Genomic DNA, 16407 nt, shown 5'->3' on the forward strand with positions numbered 1-16407 from the left:
CCATCTTCCACTGCTTGCCCAGGCGCATGAGCAGGGAGCTGGAGCCGAAGCGGCGCAGCTGGGACTGAACTGCAGCCATATGCGATGCCGGCGCTGCAGGCTTTACGTAACCTCTGCACCGCAGCCCGGGCCCCTCGGGTTCGACAGGTCCGTGAGCTCAGAAATAAGCTCTTGCACAAGTGAGAAGTCGGGTCACAAATTTCAAAGATAAAGAAACAGAATACTTTATTATAAAACTTATAAAATAATTAAATATTACACATATATTTTGACCTTTCTCTATAATCCAGGGTTTTATTCAACATTTTCTTCCTCAGAATTAATATCACTTAGAAGCAAGTGGAAACACATAGGAATAGGCTATTAATAAATTAATTTTTCCATAAAATAAAAGGATAATTATATAAAGAAACACATAGCTTGTTACTTTTCAGAGGGCAAAGCATGTGATGGCAGGGCACCATTCTTTTTTCTGATGATCAAATGTTCAGTACTGGAGGCCAAACCGCATGGATCGAAAAAAGTGCCTAATCATTATTTCTCTGAGGTTGAAGGACTCATGATTTTAATTAGAGTGGGAAAAAGGGATGCTACTAAATTTAACAAACCACTGTCTGGCCGGTGATGCTGAGCTGGCGAATCCTGCATTGAATTGAGATGTTTGGTAAAGAAGTAAAATTGGGTCACATTCTTCAAAGGAGTTGAGGAACAGAGTCGAATTGTATAAATACGCTCTGTCTAACCACTTTCAAATAATTACAGAAGGATACAATCTTGTAAGTTACTTTGGTTTTGGCAAAACACTGTGTGGTGTTTTTCCAATTGAGAACAATTTAAAACTCATTAATGCCTACCAGCAGCTGGCTTCTGACGAGTGGAATTTCAGCTGGAGGGCTGAACCACTCGTTCACTCAAGGGCCTGGGCATATTACGATTTATTAACATTCATGTAGCACCAAGACAAATGGGTGTTTATGGCCACCTTTTCCTCCTGCTCCTTAAATCCTAGGCCAAATGTAGACACGTCAGTTGGTAGGAAAGAGCCCCTAGTGGGCTCTGACTTTGCGAGCAGCTCTGCTCATAGGTGCGGGGCATTAGAAAGGATGGCTTCCTCACCCTCCCAAGACTGCGGCTCTGCCTCTGGGCTCCTCCTGGAGTTGGATTAGAAATGAGCATCTCGCGGGTTCATTCCCCAGCAGCAGCCTCGGGCCTCCCAAGGACTTGTTCAGTAAGCACCACGAGGTACAAGTTTCTTTCCTCCCACGTGTGAATTTCAGTCGCGTGGAGATCTTCAGCAGTCCGTGTTGCCTTATGTCCAAATATTCCTGGGAACACTTTTCAAGTTATTAATTGTCGTCTTGGAGACTCTAAGCAGAATATACCTTAAACAAAGTAATAAACAACACACACTAACTAAACAGCACAGGAAGCTTGCTTGTCCAGCAGCAAGCACAGCGGTGAGCACCGTCGGGCTTCTCGCGTGGAACTCCGGAGGGGGCTGTTGACAGTTTCAGTCGAGCCGCGCCGACGCCCCCGTGTGTGACCGCTCCAAGTCACCGTCTCTGCCCTGAAGCCTGAAAGGACCGTTGCAACACAGAAGCCCTTGGAGTTCAAAGGATGCAGGGAGAAGTCCGTTTTGAAACTGTTTAAGACTGTTAGGTTGTCAGAAGGAAAATCTGACTGACGTGTCTCGGTGCGATTCCTCACTTCTTTACCATAGCAGTGCAAATCCAAAAACTGGGCTGGGCTCTGCTGTGTTTTTGTAATGCAGATTTGTCATCGCTTCTGATTTTCAAGTGCTTTGGAGTACCACGTGCTTCGGGAAACAGAAGGAGGACTGAGGTTTGGACGCTGTGGCTGGAGGTGGTTGGAGAGGCTCCACTCTGGCTTCACCAGGCGGCTGCTGTCTCCAGCGATGGACTGGGCAGGCCCCGGGGAAGATGGGCCAGGCCGGTCAGCTCTTCCTTGTGCACGACCTGCAGCACTGCTGGCCATAGAATTTGTGGTTGCAGACGCCGTGCTGGGGCACCAGGTGACACCAACTGAAGAAATCCACACAAGATGGATCCTCTGCAAGGAAAATACAGCAGGGACATTAGCCGGGTTCTCCAGCCTTTTTTTAAGGTGAGAATCTGGAAAGAAAGGGGGTTCATCTCCCGGGGGCCTTTCTGTATGGTCTTCCCATTAAATGGTAGGAGGGAGATAGGGGCATAGTACGGTACCAAAAGGGACCTTGGCCACAAGCAAAATGGAAGCAGATTCTATTTTTGGGGGGAGAACCAGACATGGATATCTGACCTATGACCTGAAAGATGGAAGGAAAGCACCCCAGAACCATGCATCAGGAATTCCCTGGGGAGCTTGTTAAACCGTCGCTGTAAATGGGTGAGGCTACTTCAAAAGGTCATGGGAGAATAGCATGAACAGAAATTAGGGTGCCAACAGTTTTTGGAATCCATGCACCTTTTTCACACTTGGCGTGATTTTCCCTAAGTCCATTCCATGGACACTCAGGGAATGCTCCCTGCTGCTAGCCCTTGAACCATCTGCTTTAGCAAGCAGGAGGTGAAATACATTTGGAGTCAGGAACCTGGATTTCTGACCCAGCTCCAGTATTCTGTGTAGGGTACATCTCGTAGTCATTTTGCAGATAAGCAAATGTAAGTCAAGCCCAGTCCTTTCTAATTTTTTCAGCTGCTCAAGTAAGATGACTGACAGATAAGATGTTGTACACCAGAGATTCTTACAGAGAAGGGCCTCAGGAGACAAGGTAAGTAAAATCTCCTGTGAACGTAAACACAAGTCTCAGAAGCTGGGATTCCTTCTACTGCAGTAAGGTAGACTTCTTCATCATTCTCACTGGCAGCTGGAACTGTGTAATCCTTAAGCTGCTGGTAGCCTTGAGTCAGCTACAACCCCCTGCACCCGCAAGGGATCCACTCCTCATGAATCTGCAAAGGTGCTGCCAAAGGCGTAACCCAAGCCTCTGCCCTTGAGCGTGGCTTGGCCGCATCTCAGCCCTCCTGCTGCTATCTGTGATTCAAGACTGCTTACAGTTCCTTCCCCTAGCCTCAATGGTTCCACCTAAAGTTCCCCTTTCTATTCCTGCAGTGATCCCTTGAAAGCCTAAGCCCCTTCACTAGCAGGCCTGCATTCCCAACTCTTCCAACCCACTGCAATCAAAGATTCGGTCCCCTTTCTTTCCCAATGCAGCTGAACTGGATCTCTTAGGATGCTCTGGTCCTCCCAGGCATTCACTGGGTTCCCCTGTTTCTCTGCTAGAAACACTTTTCCCCAAGGCACTGTAAGTCCAATTCCAAGGTCATTTATCAGTTAGACCTTCCCTGACAATATAAAACCAGCAAATTCCTTGGCCTCCCATGAGGTATCCCTAGTTATGTACCTTGCATGTATTAGCATGCACTAGATTCTGTGTTTGTGTTCTAGAAGCCAGATGAACAACAAACTTCTCAAGAGCAATGTCTTTGCTCTTTTAATTGCTTTAACTCCGCACTTCAAATAGTTTTTGTCACAAAGTCAGTATTTGTTAAGTGCAGTTCTCTTTATACCTAAGCTGAGAATCAGCAGGTTTGAATTAAAGATGTAATAATGGGGTTACTCTTTTCTTTCCAGGAATTCCTAGATACATTTGGAGGTACAGTCTAAAGAATTTGCTGGCACATTTGGTATAAGGTGAGAGAAAAAGAGGGAAAAGCAAGAATGACCAGCCGGTTTAACGGTGCTGTGCACAGTTAAATAGCAGCTCTGTTCCTGATTCTTAAAGACAATGTGCCAGACCACACGACTATTTTTATGACCTGAGTCCTTGCTCTTGGCAATATAAACATTGCCTGCTCCCATCTAACGAGAGAGGTGCCCTAAGGGGCAGCTTATTAATCCCCTAGTCATCTTCCAGCTACTGACACTGTAGTGTCACCAGCCAGTCTCATCCCTGCCCCCTCTTACATTTTTACTTACTTGGAGAGAGTGAGTTTCAATCCAATGTAGCTTTAAATGCCTACATCATCCAAGATGGGGTTGCTGAAGCTTGGGCGTCAGCACCCCCACCCTCCCATGGGTGGCAAAGACCCCACTACCTGTGTCATTGCCACTGTCTCCTGGGGTATCCGGGAACAGAAAGCTGTGACTGGAGCTAACGCTTGAATCCAGGCTCTCCAGTATGGGATGTTGGTGACTTAACCACTTAGCCCAACATGTCTCCTCTTCTCTTAATAGAGTTTATACAGAAATATACACAATGCAAAGGTCCCAAGGCTGAAATTCAGCCAGGTAAGGCACTCCACAGAAGTTACAGTATAGGATGAATACCCCTAGACGGGCTGTGAGCATCCGGGGGGGGGGGGGGGGGGCTGAGGGACGGTCAACTTTCTCACCTATACTAGAATAGATGGCAGCAACCTCGGCAGAAGGGTCTTCTCTAGGGTCCAAACTCCTTTAGCCCAACCCTTGTCTTCTGAACACTGACTGCAAGGAAGATGACTGACATGGCCGTGGTTATGGGACGATGGGAATGGCAGCACTGGGAAAGAGCCCCCAAACCATTCACGTAAATCAAATGTCTGATCGTCCTCTCTTCACTGTTGCTCTTTGGAGAAAGCTACATTCCTATTCCTACCACGCCAGTACAACTGACCACCACTGCAACACTGCCAATATCCCACCCCTCCTATTAATCATTTCCACTAAGCCCATGTCCTCTGATACACTAAGCTCTGTGGGCCTCAAAGACCCCGAGTTGTTCTTTAGCCTGGGAGATGGACAGTAGGTACTTGCTATCCATTGAAGGAAGCAGAGGGCTTCCTGGTACTTGAGCACCATCTGTGTACAACAATGCACTTCCTAAACCCACGGCCTCCCTCTGTCCTAGGACCGTACATGCATTGGGATCCCGTTCACTGCACCACTGTCATTTCCGCCTGTAGACCCAGGAGAGAAATGAGAAATCACTGCTGGTAAACAGAGGAGGAGAGGGCCTGGAATAATGTGTCTGTGTGCTCAAAAATACCCATTTCTTCTCCCTGCAGAAACCCACCACAGTTCACAGATTGTGTGCTCGCCTAAGATAAACAACTGAACATTGATGACCTAAGCCCAGAGGTACCAACGGGAAGTCTTGGAAAAGCTATAGCACTTTTATGCTAGCAAGTGACACCTTAGCGCACTGGAATCTGGTGAGGCTGAAAAATAGTTCCTGGTGGTCCTCAGACTGCTTTACAGGAAGTTGGACCAAGGCTGGTGTCAGTATTTTCCCATCCCTGCACTTGAACTCTAACTACAGCAGTAGCTAAGATGCAGTCCTAGGGTGGTTACATCTATAGTGCCTCATTGATTAAAACCTAAGCTCCGTGAAGGCACTGCCTGTTCATTCATCTCTGGCACAAAGGGGTTACTTTGGCATTTATTTACTGAACAGTGCTTAATTTCAATCAGTTGGGCAGGAACCAGCCCAGGAGTGGGGCCTTGGACCCATCTAGGGAGCACTGTTCCTGACACTTTGATGTGCGGGGCTGTAGTAGAGCAAGGTGCTGCCCAAACCACTCGAGTGGGCTTCTGCCAAAGCTCTCTGAAGACAAATTGCATGGACAGGCACACGGGTCCTTTACCTTTCTTTTCAGGAGCCGGACAGAAGTTCGTGTTGCAGGCTCGTAGCACGGGAGGCTTCTGCCGGAGCAGACAACTTGCAGAAGGCCGGCCTTGGTGCACACAGTGCACAGAGCGCGTCTGGACCCCTCCTCCGCAGGTCACCGTGCACTGCAGCAGGAGGAAGCAAAGGTCAGCGTCACCCAGGGCAAGGAACCACAGCCAGGCCCACAGGGGTGGCAGTGCCTGCAGCTCCCCTAACATGATAGAGCCCTTGAGTGTGCTTCGAAGGGCCTTAGGCAAAGGCTGGCTGGCAAGCCCGTGGGTTCCAGAACTGCAGAAGCTGCCATAAGAAGACAAACAAATGCAGACACATGGAGGGAAGTCATCACGCTGCTGACAGGCTGCCCGAGCATCTCTGTGGAGGTGCTAGTTCCCAACTAGGACAGACAGAAATGGTCATCAGAGACAGCTCTGGAATTATGCTCTGGCTGTGCCTGGAGAGCATGAGTTACTGTGGTACATTCCTTGGTTCCTTAAAGTCAGTGAAGCCACAGTGCCCTTCCCACAACCCTAAAACTGACAGCTCAGGCTTGCCCCCTTTGGTTTTAAAGGCAGTTCTGAAAAATAAATGTTTATAACAAAAAACAACAGGGAAAATGCAGCTCTGATTTTACTGCAGATGAGGGCTTCCTGAGTTTCACTCTATGGCCTGGTGCGGGGAGGAAAAGGTACGTTAGGTGTATAGGGTTTGAGGTTTAGAATCGGCCTCACTTTCACATATACCCATACAATGGTCAATGGATCACTGGAACCAAGAACTGGCAAATGCTCTAGGCTTTACCATTGTGTGCTGTTGGCCAAAAGCAGCTATGGTCAACCTGGAAGTGAATGAGCAAGGCTGTGCTCCCAAAATACATTTACAGGAAGGGGTCTGGGAGAGCAGATCAGTCCTGCTGGCCCCCGATGTAAATTACATAATTTTTAAAGAATCCATAGGAATAATACCCGGGCCCCTAAGATACCCATTTCCTTCTGTCCATATTAAGCTGTTTTGGGCACAGAAAAATTAAAGTCATGTATTTTCTTTCCTAATAAACACGTGGACGCAGAGGAACCCCCCAGGTGTGTGCTTGCATATGTCCCCACACCCCTGTGCAGTGGGGGTGTGAGCAGAGCCTCTCCCATGGCCAAGTCCCCTGAAGCACTGGGGGCTGCGATGGCACAAGGATCTGTTTTCCCAGATTAGCGAGCCAGGCATTCCTGCGAGGCAGCTCAGCCAGAGATGGTGCTAACCATCTACTCACCTAGGCTGCATTGCCCGAAACACTGAGCTACTGGACCACAAGATAGCGGCGATACCCACGCGTTGGGTGAGAGGATAGTGAATGCATGTCAGGCACTTGGCACAGTGCCCAGAATGGGTTCCACCCATCTTAGCTCTGCGATTCAACAATCAAAGCCCCAACGACGGATGACCATTGCAACATTAGGAGCAGCCACAGCCAACCGTTTTCTTGCAGGCAAAAGTCCCTCTACCAGCTATGCCTACCCTGATACTCTGGGTGTGAACCAGGTTTACAGATTAGGGGACCTGCCTCGAGGCACAGCACTGATGGAGCAGGTGGAAGACCTCAAGAGATGGCAGAGTTTGAGCCCACTACACCTTCCACAGACCGCGTGCCCGTACCTGCTGCCAGGGTGATGAGTACCATCCAGCCGCCGAGTTGTACACGGGACGGGCTGGACACGGCCTTCGGCTGCACGTCTCTTCCAGGTCCAGCGTGGGCTTCTTCACATTGCGGCACCTTCGCTCTGGGAAAGGTACGAGTTTTCCCTGCAAGGTCTTCTCGCTGCACGTCAGCTGCCGCTTCCTCACACCCACACCACAGGTCGCAGAGCACTAGGAGCCGAGACAGGAAGGTGTTCAGGGCTCGGGAGGGAAAGCTGCTGAGCCAGGGTGTATGCACAGAAGGCCACAGCCTCTGTGGGGACATGCACAGAGAGAACTGGGGAGATCAGGCACACACACTTCTAAATCACGACGCTGGAGGTGAGGAAACCCCAAGTCAGAATCACGGGGCTCTCAAGCAGAGACTGGGAGGTACCCCGTGGGTGTGACATGGAGCCCAACTCCAGGAGGAGGAAGACGGCAGGGGCTCTGGGTGGTGTCCACGTGGATGTCCAGCGGCAGGGTGCTGCTTATGGGTGTCCAGAACAACCTGAGGCCTCTCTGAGGATGTGGAAGTCTAAGCCAAAGAAGTAGGGTGCAGGGAAGGGGGTAAGAGCCGAGTGGGAAGACCCACTGTCTGTTAAGTAACTGTTCTTTGTATTTACCGACCTCTCGCTGCGCTAAAACCCAGCTGTGCATGGCAGAGGGAAAAGGGAGGCAGCTGATGAACCAAGTATGAGAGCTGCCGTTTAAGCATTACTGGGGAGCAATCGTGTGGAGCCCTGAGAAACTGCATCAGAAACTGGCATCAGTGTATCCGTCGTGCAGGAGAGGGGAGGACACTGTGCTTTGTACACTTGACATTGCAGGCCCCACAGCAGAGGGGAGGAAAGCAGGGTTGAGCCACGTCAAGTAGCCCGAAGTCATGCCCACAGTAACCAGCAAAGGCTGATGGAGACAGGGAAACTGGGTGCAGTCGGTTTGTTTGAAACCCAAGCCTTCAGCCGTTAGATTGAAACGTCTCTTTAGAGCCAACAGGGCAGGAGAGCAGCACAGTGCCACACCATCAGCACCCATGGGAGGGACACAGGCCTTGGCCAGAATGAGGAGCATCGAGGGAGCAGAGCCCACCGATCCAGTGGCAGCCCTCCACTGGTGAATGGGCCCACTCCAAACATGGACCTTTGGCCTCTGCATTTCACCACAGGAGCCGATATCACATCCTATGCCACATTTAGCTCCAATTCCAAAGACCAGAAATTCGGGAGGCACCTTCCCCCCTTCCTCCCCGCCCCTACAGGCTCGCACACACCACCTGGGCTCTTCAGGGCTCAAAGACACTGCTTCTCGCAGGGCCAGAATTGCCTTATCTTAATGATAGCCTTTGCTGGTTTACAACGATCCCCCCCACCGCCCCCCGAAATGAAATCTGACAGTTGGCCTGTATTTAACATTCCCAGGGGCTCCTCCAAGGTCTCTCTAGAAGTTCACTGAAAATGGAATTAGAAGTTTGATTTTGGCACCACACTTCTGCAGGCTGGCTGAGCCTCCCCCCGCCCCCCCCAGCTCGTCCTTGGTTCCTACTCGCCTCTCAAGCTCAGGCTCCCCTGTAATTTTCTTCCGGCCAGGGCTGTGCCTGAAGTCTGGCTGGGCTGAACCTTGAACTCCCTACGTAACTACAGACTTCCGTCACAGCATTTTGCATTCCTCCCCATGGTTCCTGGGTGCTTCATGACATTCTGTGCCCCCCCCCCCGCCACTGCCCTGGCACAGGCCTGATCGATGTGTGCGAAACAAATCAGAAGGGCAGGACCAGAGACGAGGAGGCACCTCCCATACGTTGTGTCTACGTGCTGGTGGGCAAACTGTGCATTCGCAAAGTCCCCAATCGTTCGTCTGCCCTCACCTCGCTCCACGAAGAGGTGACCCACTGCAGCCGGGTGTTCTTGGGACATCGCCCTAGCACGCAGCCCTCCTGCACTTCCGGTCGGGGGGCGCTGGCGCACAGGGTCGCGGGGAGGGTCTCGGCGGCCGAGCCTCTGCACACGAGCTCTCGCCTCCTCACTCCGCGCCCACAGGTCTTGGAGCACTAGAGGACGGAGAAGAGTTGTTTTGCATGCCCGTTACTAGATGACTTTCTCCCGGGTGGGTGCTGAGAATACATTAACAAGACATCCATACCACTTTTTAATCACTTCACCCAGAGTCCCCGTTTAGTCCATTGGAGCAGGGGGAATCCACCCAGAGGCCCAGAAAACCATGTAACTTATCCCTGATAAATGTTCACCTTCAACGCCTTCAATCTGCAGGCATTGCTTCGCCTCCCAGAGGTGATGGGATCGGGTGTGTTCATGGTGAGGCAGAGGCCTGCTCCTGAGAGCACCCATGGCAACCAATTTGCAAAAGGGCATCTTGGGGGAAGCGTGTCTCGCTGTCTGGCACAAGGCAGAGTGGAGCCGGTGTTTGGTACTGAGAGGCCCGTGTGTGTCCAACAAGGAGAGTAACTAGGGATCCACTCACCCATTACCATGAGTAATTCAGGCCTGCAGGGGGCTCAGGTCTGATTTCCCAACACCTGCTTTCTCTAGACTGGAACTGGGGCAGACTGATCAAGTATACACCCAAAATTTGTCAGTCAACACGCATAAGGCGAGCCTTCCTCCTGGACAACTTATTCTCTCCCGGCTTTCTTGTCCGTCACAGCAGCTCTGCGGAATCAGAAGGCAGCAAGCCATCTCCTCGCTTCCAATGGAAGTTAGAAACTTGCCGAGGTGGCTTAAAACACCTGGGCTTGAGCCTTGGCTCCATTGTGGCCGCCACAGTCTTTCCCCTCCCAGAAGGGGCATAGCAGAGGGGGCCACCTCGTCACGGTTCTAAGTCTGCTCAGAGGAACAGTGTGAACTGTCTTTATGTTCCAAAGGGAGACGGGGAGGGGAGGTGGCAATAGTGACGTTTTTAAACTTAGCAACCAGCGCAGTCGAGGGTGCTGATTTACCGCCCTCTGTACACTGACGCATCTCAGCACCTGAGCAGGGTCGGGACCCTCCGCACACTTTACCCCGATTTACAGAAAAGGCCACTCGGAATCCCAGAGTCGAAGCCTCTTGGCCGAGAGAATCACATGGCAGCCAAGGCGCAGAGCAGGACAGACAAGTTAGTCTGACCCCAGACCATGGAAACACAGCATTGCGTACCTCATGGCTCATTCGTGGACAGAATTTCTAAACAGCTACCTCTCACTTAATGAAATTCTTATGTGACACCTGCATTGACTTCCAGATGCTTCCTAGGGGTATGGGCTCCTGTGGAACGAGCGCTGTGGGAACCCTGCCATTTGCAGGGGCTTCAAAATGTTCACAGCGAAAGTGTGTTTTCTCAATGTTCCGTGCAAACAGGTTCTCAAAAGGACACATTTGATTTGCAGTCGTAACAAAACCCTCCAAACATTTTATTGGAAATTTGGGGTAAACTTCTTGAAGGAAATGAGGTCTCGTGTCATGAGGGCCATAGGGCATCCACCTGTCTCCCTACAGCCATGCTCACCATTTGCAGTTGGCTGAAACAATCCTTTGAATCCTCAGTTTGTAAATCACAATTCCTCCTTGCGAACAGAGAGATCGGATTCAATACCACACACTACACTGCATCTCCCGGAGATGCGCACATTCTCATTCGAACACAATGCTCTACATGCTCCAAGATCCTTTCCCACTCCTATTCTTATTCCCCTAAGAGAAACGGTCCTGACATTTTTTTTAAAAAGTACAGGGGCTGGCGCTGTGGCATAACAGATAAAGCCACTGCCTGCAGTGCCAGCATCCCATATGGGTGCCAGTTCAAGTCCCGGCTACTACACTTCCAATCCAGCTCTCTGCTTCGGCCTGGGAAAGCAGTAGAACATGGCCCAAGTCCTGGGCCCCTGCACCCACATGGGAGACACGGAAGTGGCTCCTGGCTTTGAATCGGTGCAGCTCCGGCCGTTGCGGCCAATTGCGGAGTGAACCATTGGATGGAAGACCTCTTTCTCTGCTTCTCCTTCTCTCTCTGTGTAACTCTTTCAAGTACATAAATAGTTTGTTGTTTTTTTTTTTTTTTAAAGAAGTACAGTCTAGGGACCAGTGTTGAGGTGTAGCAGGTGAAGCCACTGCTTGCAATGCCAGTATCCCACATCAGAGCACCAGTTCGAGCCCTGGATACTCTGCTTCCAATCCAGCTCCCTGCATAGGCACCCAGGAAAGCAAAGGCTGAGATTTGGATAGAAACACCTGGCTTCTGCCGGGCCTAGCCTGAGGTTTCGTGGCCATCTGGAGGCCAAACCAGGGGATGAAAGCTGTTCTCTCTCTCTTTCCCCCCACTCCCTTTATTTTAAACAGGCAGAGTGGACATAGAGAGAGAGAGACAGAAAAAGGTCTTCCTTTGCCATTGGTTCACCCTCCAATGGCCGGCATGCTGCAGCTGGGGCTTCGCGCTGATCCGAAGCCAGGAGCCAGGTGCTTCTCCTGGTCTCCCATGGGGTGCAGGGCCCAAGCACTTGGGCCATCCTCCACTGCACTCCTGGGCCACAGCAGAGAGCTGACCTGGAAGAGGGGCAACTGGGACAGAATCCGGCGCCCCGACCGGGACTAGAACCTGGGGTGCTGGCGCTGCAGGTGGAGGATTAGCCTAGTGAGCCGCGGCACCGGCCCTCTTTTTCCCCTCCCAAATAAAATATCTTTTTTAAAAAAGGCCCTCCTCTGACCTCTGTGGCGGATGAGCCAGTGCATCGCTGACCTCAGAATTCAGCACCTTTCAGAACATCATGTACCAAAAGGAAAGCATGGCTGAAACGTGCCTTCCTCATTCCAATGACGACTTCTTCATTGTTTTTTTCCTTTTCTGGCTCCGCCAGCCCTTGCTCACCCTCCCTGGCCTCGCAGAGGGCGAGCTGCTACCTGCACGGGACACTGCAGCTGGGAATGACAGGTGGATTCACGCCACCCCCACCATCGCGCCTTTCAATAGGAGGCTCTGGAAAAGCCAACTTGACGCCCAACTCCTCTCTCTCTTCTCACTCTCCTTCTCATTGGAACCAGAATTAAACACTTCCTGTGCATCATTCCTTGTGGTTTTCATCGACTCTGGAGAGCTCAGTAGCCGCGTTAGACACCTGTCCTCAAACCGTCCGATCCTTCCCAGCCATTTCCATTACAGCTTAGTCCAGCCGTAATGGCCTCCAGACTCTGACCGGCAGCCTCTGGGGAGGAAGCTAAACTCTCCCACAGGGGCTCCCAAGCTTCAGTTCTCATAAGAATCACTGAAAACACTCGGCAACTGCAGATGCCTAGGTATCGCGCTAGCACCGTGCAATTCCCCGGAAGACCAACGGCCGAGGGCCTGGTAGGCAGGACCCACACCTCCACGTTCAGCACCTTCCCCAGGGAACAGCGAATGAGGCCAGGACTCCGCGTCCTTTCGATTACCTGGGACCAGGGCCCAGGGCTCCACTCGGGAGGGCAGGCCTGGCTGTTGCAGACTTGCACCTGAGTGGGTGTGCTCACTGGGCAGAAAGAATGCAGCACGGCCTCCTCCTTTTGGAAAGGCTTCTTCTGCACGCACTGGACCTTTCGGCTCTGCTGGCCACCCGCGCAGGACTTGCTGCAGACGCTCCACTCACCCGGCATCCAGCTTTCAGGGAGAAGAGAAAATCACCTTCAGAGAGGCTGAGACTTCGTGTTGTCAGTTCCGAGGCAGCTGCTACCAAAGGTTGCCACCCCACGAAAGCCGCAGCTCCACCTTAGCACCACTAAGAACGACTCAGACTAACTGTTCCTTTATAGATTGTGAAGCCCACACTGAAGTGGCTTCAATGGGGGCCAGCACCATGGTGCAGTAGGTGAAGCCTCTGCCTATGGTGCCGGCATCCCATATGGGTGCCGGTTTGAGTCCTGGCTGCTCCACTTCCTATCCAGCTCTCTGTTGTGGCCTGGGAAAGCAGTAGAAGATGGCCCAGGTCCTTGGGCCCCTGCACCCACATGGGAGACCAGGAAGAAGCTCCTGGCTCCTGGCTTCAGACTGGCACAGCCCCAGCCATTGTAGCCATCTGGGGAGTAAACCATTGGATGGAAGACCTCTCTCTCTCTCTACCTCTCTACCTCTCCTTCTCTGTGTAACTTTCAAGTAAATAAATAAAAAGGCATTCTGTCTACCAAACTCAAGTTTTTTCTCTCATTCATGTGACACATTTGATGAACTTGTACTAGAGGAAGCCCAACACAGAGGTTTGGCCTGACATGTGTGGCCTTGCACACTGAGCTCCAGGCTAACTCTTCATCTAGCTTCGTCTTTACCCACTCCTCCTACACCTCACATTCCAGATCCCTACACTCTCCATTTTACCCCTTATTTTTTTTTTTAAGATTTTTATTTATTTATTTGACAGGCAGAGCTACAGACACTGAGAGGGAGAGACACACGTCTTTCCTCTGATGGTTCACTTTCCAAATGGCCACAACGGACGGAGCTGCGCCAATCTGAAGCCAGGAGCCAGGTGGTTCCTCCTGGTCTCCCATGCGGGTGCAGGGGCCCAAGCACTTGGGCCATCCTCCACTGCCCTCCCAGGCCACAGTAGAGAGCTGGACTGGAAGAAGAGCAACCGGGACTAGAACCGGCACCAACATGGCATCATGGGATGCTGGTGCCGTGGGTGGAGGATTACCTAGTGTGCCATGGTGCCGGCCCCATTTTTTTTTTAAATATAAAAACATTACACTGCTTCTCCACTATTTCTTGATAATCTACCCCTTCCCTTGATGGCAGGAACTAACAGCTACTCAGCTGTGTCCTCCAGTTCTCAGGTCAGGACTGGCCTACCGACCTGAAAAAGTAACACAGTTACTTTATCCTTGGGCTCTAGTACTCTGAGAGCCAAACCTTTCTTTCGAGCCCATCAGTGGAGAGACGAGGCTCTACAAGGGCCCACTACTCCTGCAGAAAATGCTGAGAAATCAATCCCCAGCTGGAGAACAAGGGAGCAGAAGAGCCTTCCTGTGTCACCACTCCTGTGCTAGAGGGACATTGCAAGGGGGCTGTTCTCGATAGCACAAAACACCGTTTCTGCATGTACGCGTTGGAAGAGCTAGGCATGGCCTCCACTGTCTCCCTTCTCAGGGATGTGCACGTGAGCATGTCATTCTGCCCCTTTCTTTGGTTTGCTGGAATAACCACCGACGGGCACGAGGCTCCAAATCCGGAAAATCCCAGCTCACCGTTCCAGCGTACTGATTTCCCTGACATGTACATAAGCACGCACACACACACACACACATTCTCACACCACCGCCACCTAAAGGCTATGTTATTCCGCAAAGGTCAGTAACAGTATTTGGCCATCACATTTCAGAGCCGCTGGCATTTTTAAAAACCAGATATTTCCTAGCAGAAAAGGACAATGGCTGCTTCATTGTCTCCTCTCTGTTCAGGATGGAGCCAATTCCAGACCTTAAGACAAAAACTGGTTGGCAGCTGGGCCTTTGAGACTGCGGGCTTGCTGAAACCCCAAACGATGATGACAAATACGCGATTAGTTACAAGGAAAAAGTCTGTAAACATGAAAGAAAAAAAGACGGTGTAACATGATGGCATCGCCACAAACCAAACACCACTTATTAAGATGCTCTAAAGCACTGGCGAACTTAACGCTGGCCTAAAAGAAACTCTGGCCGTTCTTTATAAACATGTTTGGCGGAAGAAGAGACTCCATTTGGCGGGGCAGATGACTTAAAATTAGTGTCCAGACAACAATGTGGCTGAAATCAATCCAAGAACAAACCCCATCAGGACATCACCGGGGGGGTGTCACCACTTGGCATTCTCGTTTTATTTTGTGTCTTGCTACTGTGTAATTTGCCTTTGGGGTTTCACGGATTGCACAGTGTTCTCATTTTTAAATGCTTGGATGTTTTGTATGAAAAGTTAAGCATACAACCACACGTACATTGAACTATAATAGGATTCTTTATCATTTAAATATGTGTTTAATTACGTTCAGGAGGAGAGCTCTCTATGTAAAGGATTTTTAAAATACCCCAAGGTTGGGTTTGCAATAGCCCAAGTGCGTGTTTGGCCCAAATTTGTGTTTTCAAATCAGATGTTTCCACTTCAACTATCTTTCTTCTTCTATGACTATTTTAGGTGTTGGAGCTCCCTTTGAATCACTTTCCATCACAAAGTCGTGTTGATGTGGATTTTCATTATCTCACACCAGCAAGAAAGGCATACAAGGATACACAGAAACAGAGAGAGACTTCCACGGGACTTACTAGGCTGGGCAGGAGAAAGCGTTGCAAGGTTTGGGTTCAGTGGCTGGCTTGGTTCTTGCATTGCAGAATGAGGAATTGACTTGGGTATTTTGATCTCGTAAGCAAATGGCCTTTACAGTTACGTAACCTGGTAAGACATCAGAAATGACAACGTGAAGATGGCAGAGACCCGACTCCATCTGCTTTGCAGGTTTAGCTTTGAATCCACCTGCAGTCTACCATTTGACTGAAGAGACAAACAATTCAAGTAGTCTGTGGAAACAGCTCATTTTCATCAAGTCTGTAGGGTGAATTCCATTTTCCTGATAAACAAATTTTGCATTTTAATGATTCAACATGTAGATTCTTAGTGCAGGCGTGTTCAGTGGCCAACATTGATAAATCCAATCTCTCGCAAGAGGAGGGATGCTAAAGGAGCACCTTTCAATAAACTGCAACTACACTGCATACATCCAACCCAAAATGCTCTTTAAAGAAAAAACCACTGGCACATCAGGGGTGGAAAATCCTAGAACGCATTTGCCAGGAAGCCTCTTCCCAGAAGGGAGTGCGTGATGCACACAGCTGACCTCACTGAATGCCTACTCATGCCTCGGGGCCAGGACTCTCTGCTCTGTTTGTTGAGCGGCACCCCACTGCCTTATTGTCAATTTTCATTTTGGGACTGAGCAGAAATATAGTTTCTTTTGTAAATAATTTTATTTTTTAGCTTCTTACAGAGGAATGCTACAACTCTTTTGTTTCTGTTTAGATGATATTCTCCTTTAAAATGCAACCTGAAAGGTGACCGAAAAGTGAGTCCTGCTGTGACTATTAGCAGTCAGTCCAACTCTATGG

At 50.3% G+C, this 16407-nt stretch overlaps 1 protein-coding gene across 6 annotated transcripts in view; it reads right to left on the reverse strand.

The window, feature by feature from the left end:
- Nucleotides 1–210: 210 nt before the first annotated feature.
- The window catches only part of ADAMTS18 (ADAM metallopeptidase with thrombospondin type 1 motif 18), a 157602-nt gene continuing 141405 nt past the window's right edge, over nt 211–16407 (reverse strand). For all 6 annotated transcript variants that reach the window (XM_089319367.1, XM_051847029.3, XM_089319369.1 and 3 more), the window contains 6 exons: nt 15571–15697; nt 12733–12937; nt 9180–9362; nt 7292–7504; nt 5625–5772; nt 211–2070 (listed from right to left, as the gene is read on the reverse strand). In XM_089319367.1, coding sequence (XP_089175493.1) covers nt 1955–2070; nt 5625–5772; nt 7292–7504; nt 9180–9362; nt 12733–12937; nt 15571–15697 — 992 coding nt within the window. In that variant the 3' untranslated portion in view covers nt 211–1954. The remainder of the gene's footprint in view (nt 2071–5624; nt 5773–7291; nt 7505–9179; nt 9363–12732; nt 12938–15570; nt 15698–16407) is intronic.

The sequence above is a fragment of the Oryctolagus cuniculus genome, chromosome 18 (genome assembly GCF_051225735.1).
Source record: "Oryctolagus cuniculus isolate XC-2025 breed Fujian yellow rabbit chromosome 18, ASM5122573v1, whole genome shotgun sequence".
NCBI classification, from domain to species: Eukaryota; Metazoa; Chordata; class Mammalia; order Lagomorpha; family Leporidae; genus Oryctolagus; species Oryctolagus cuniculus.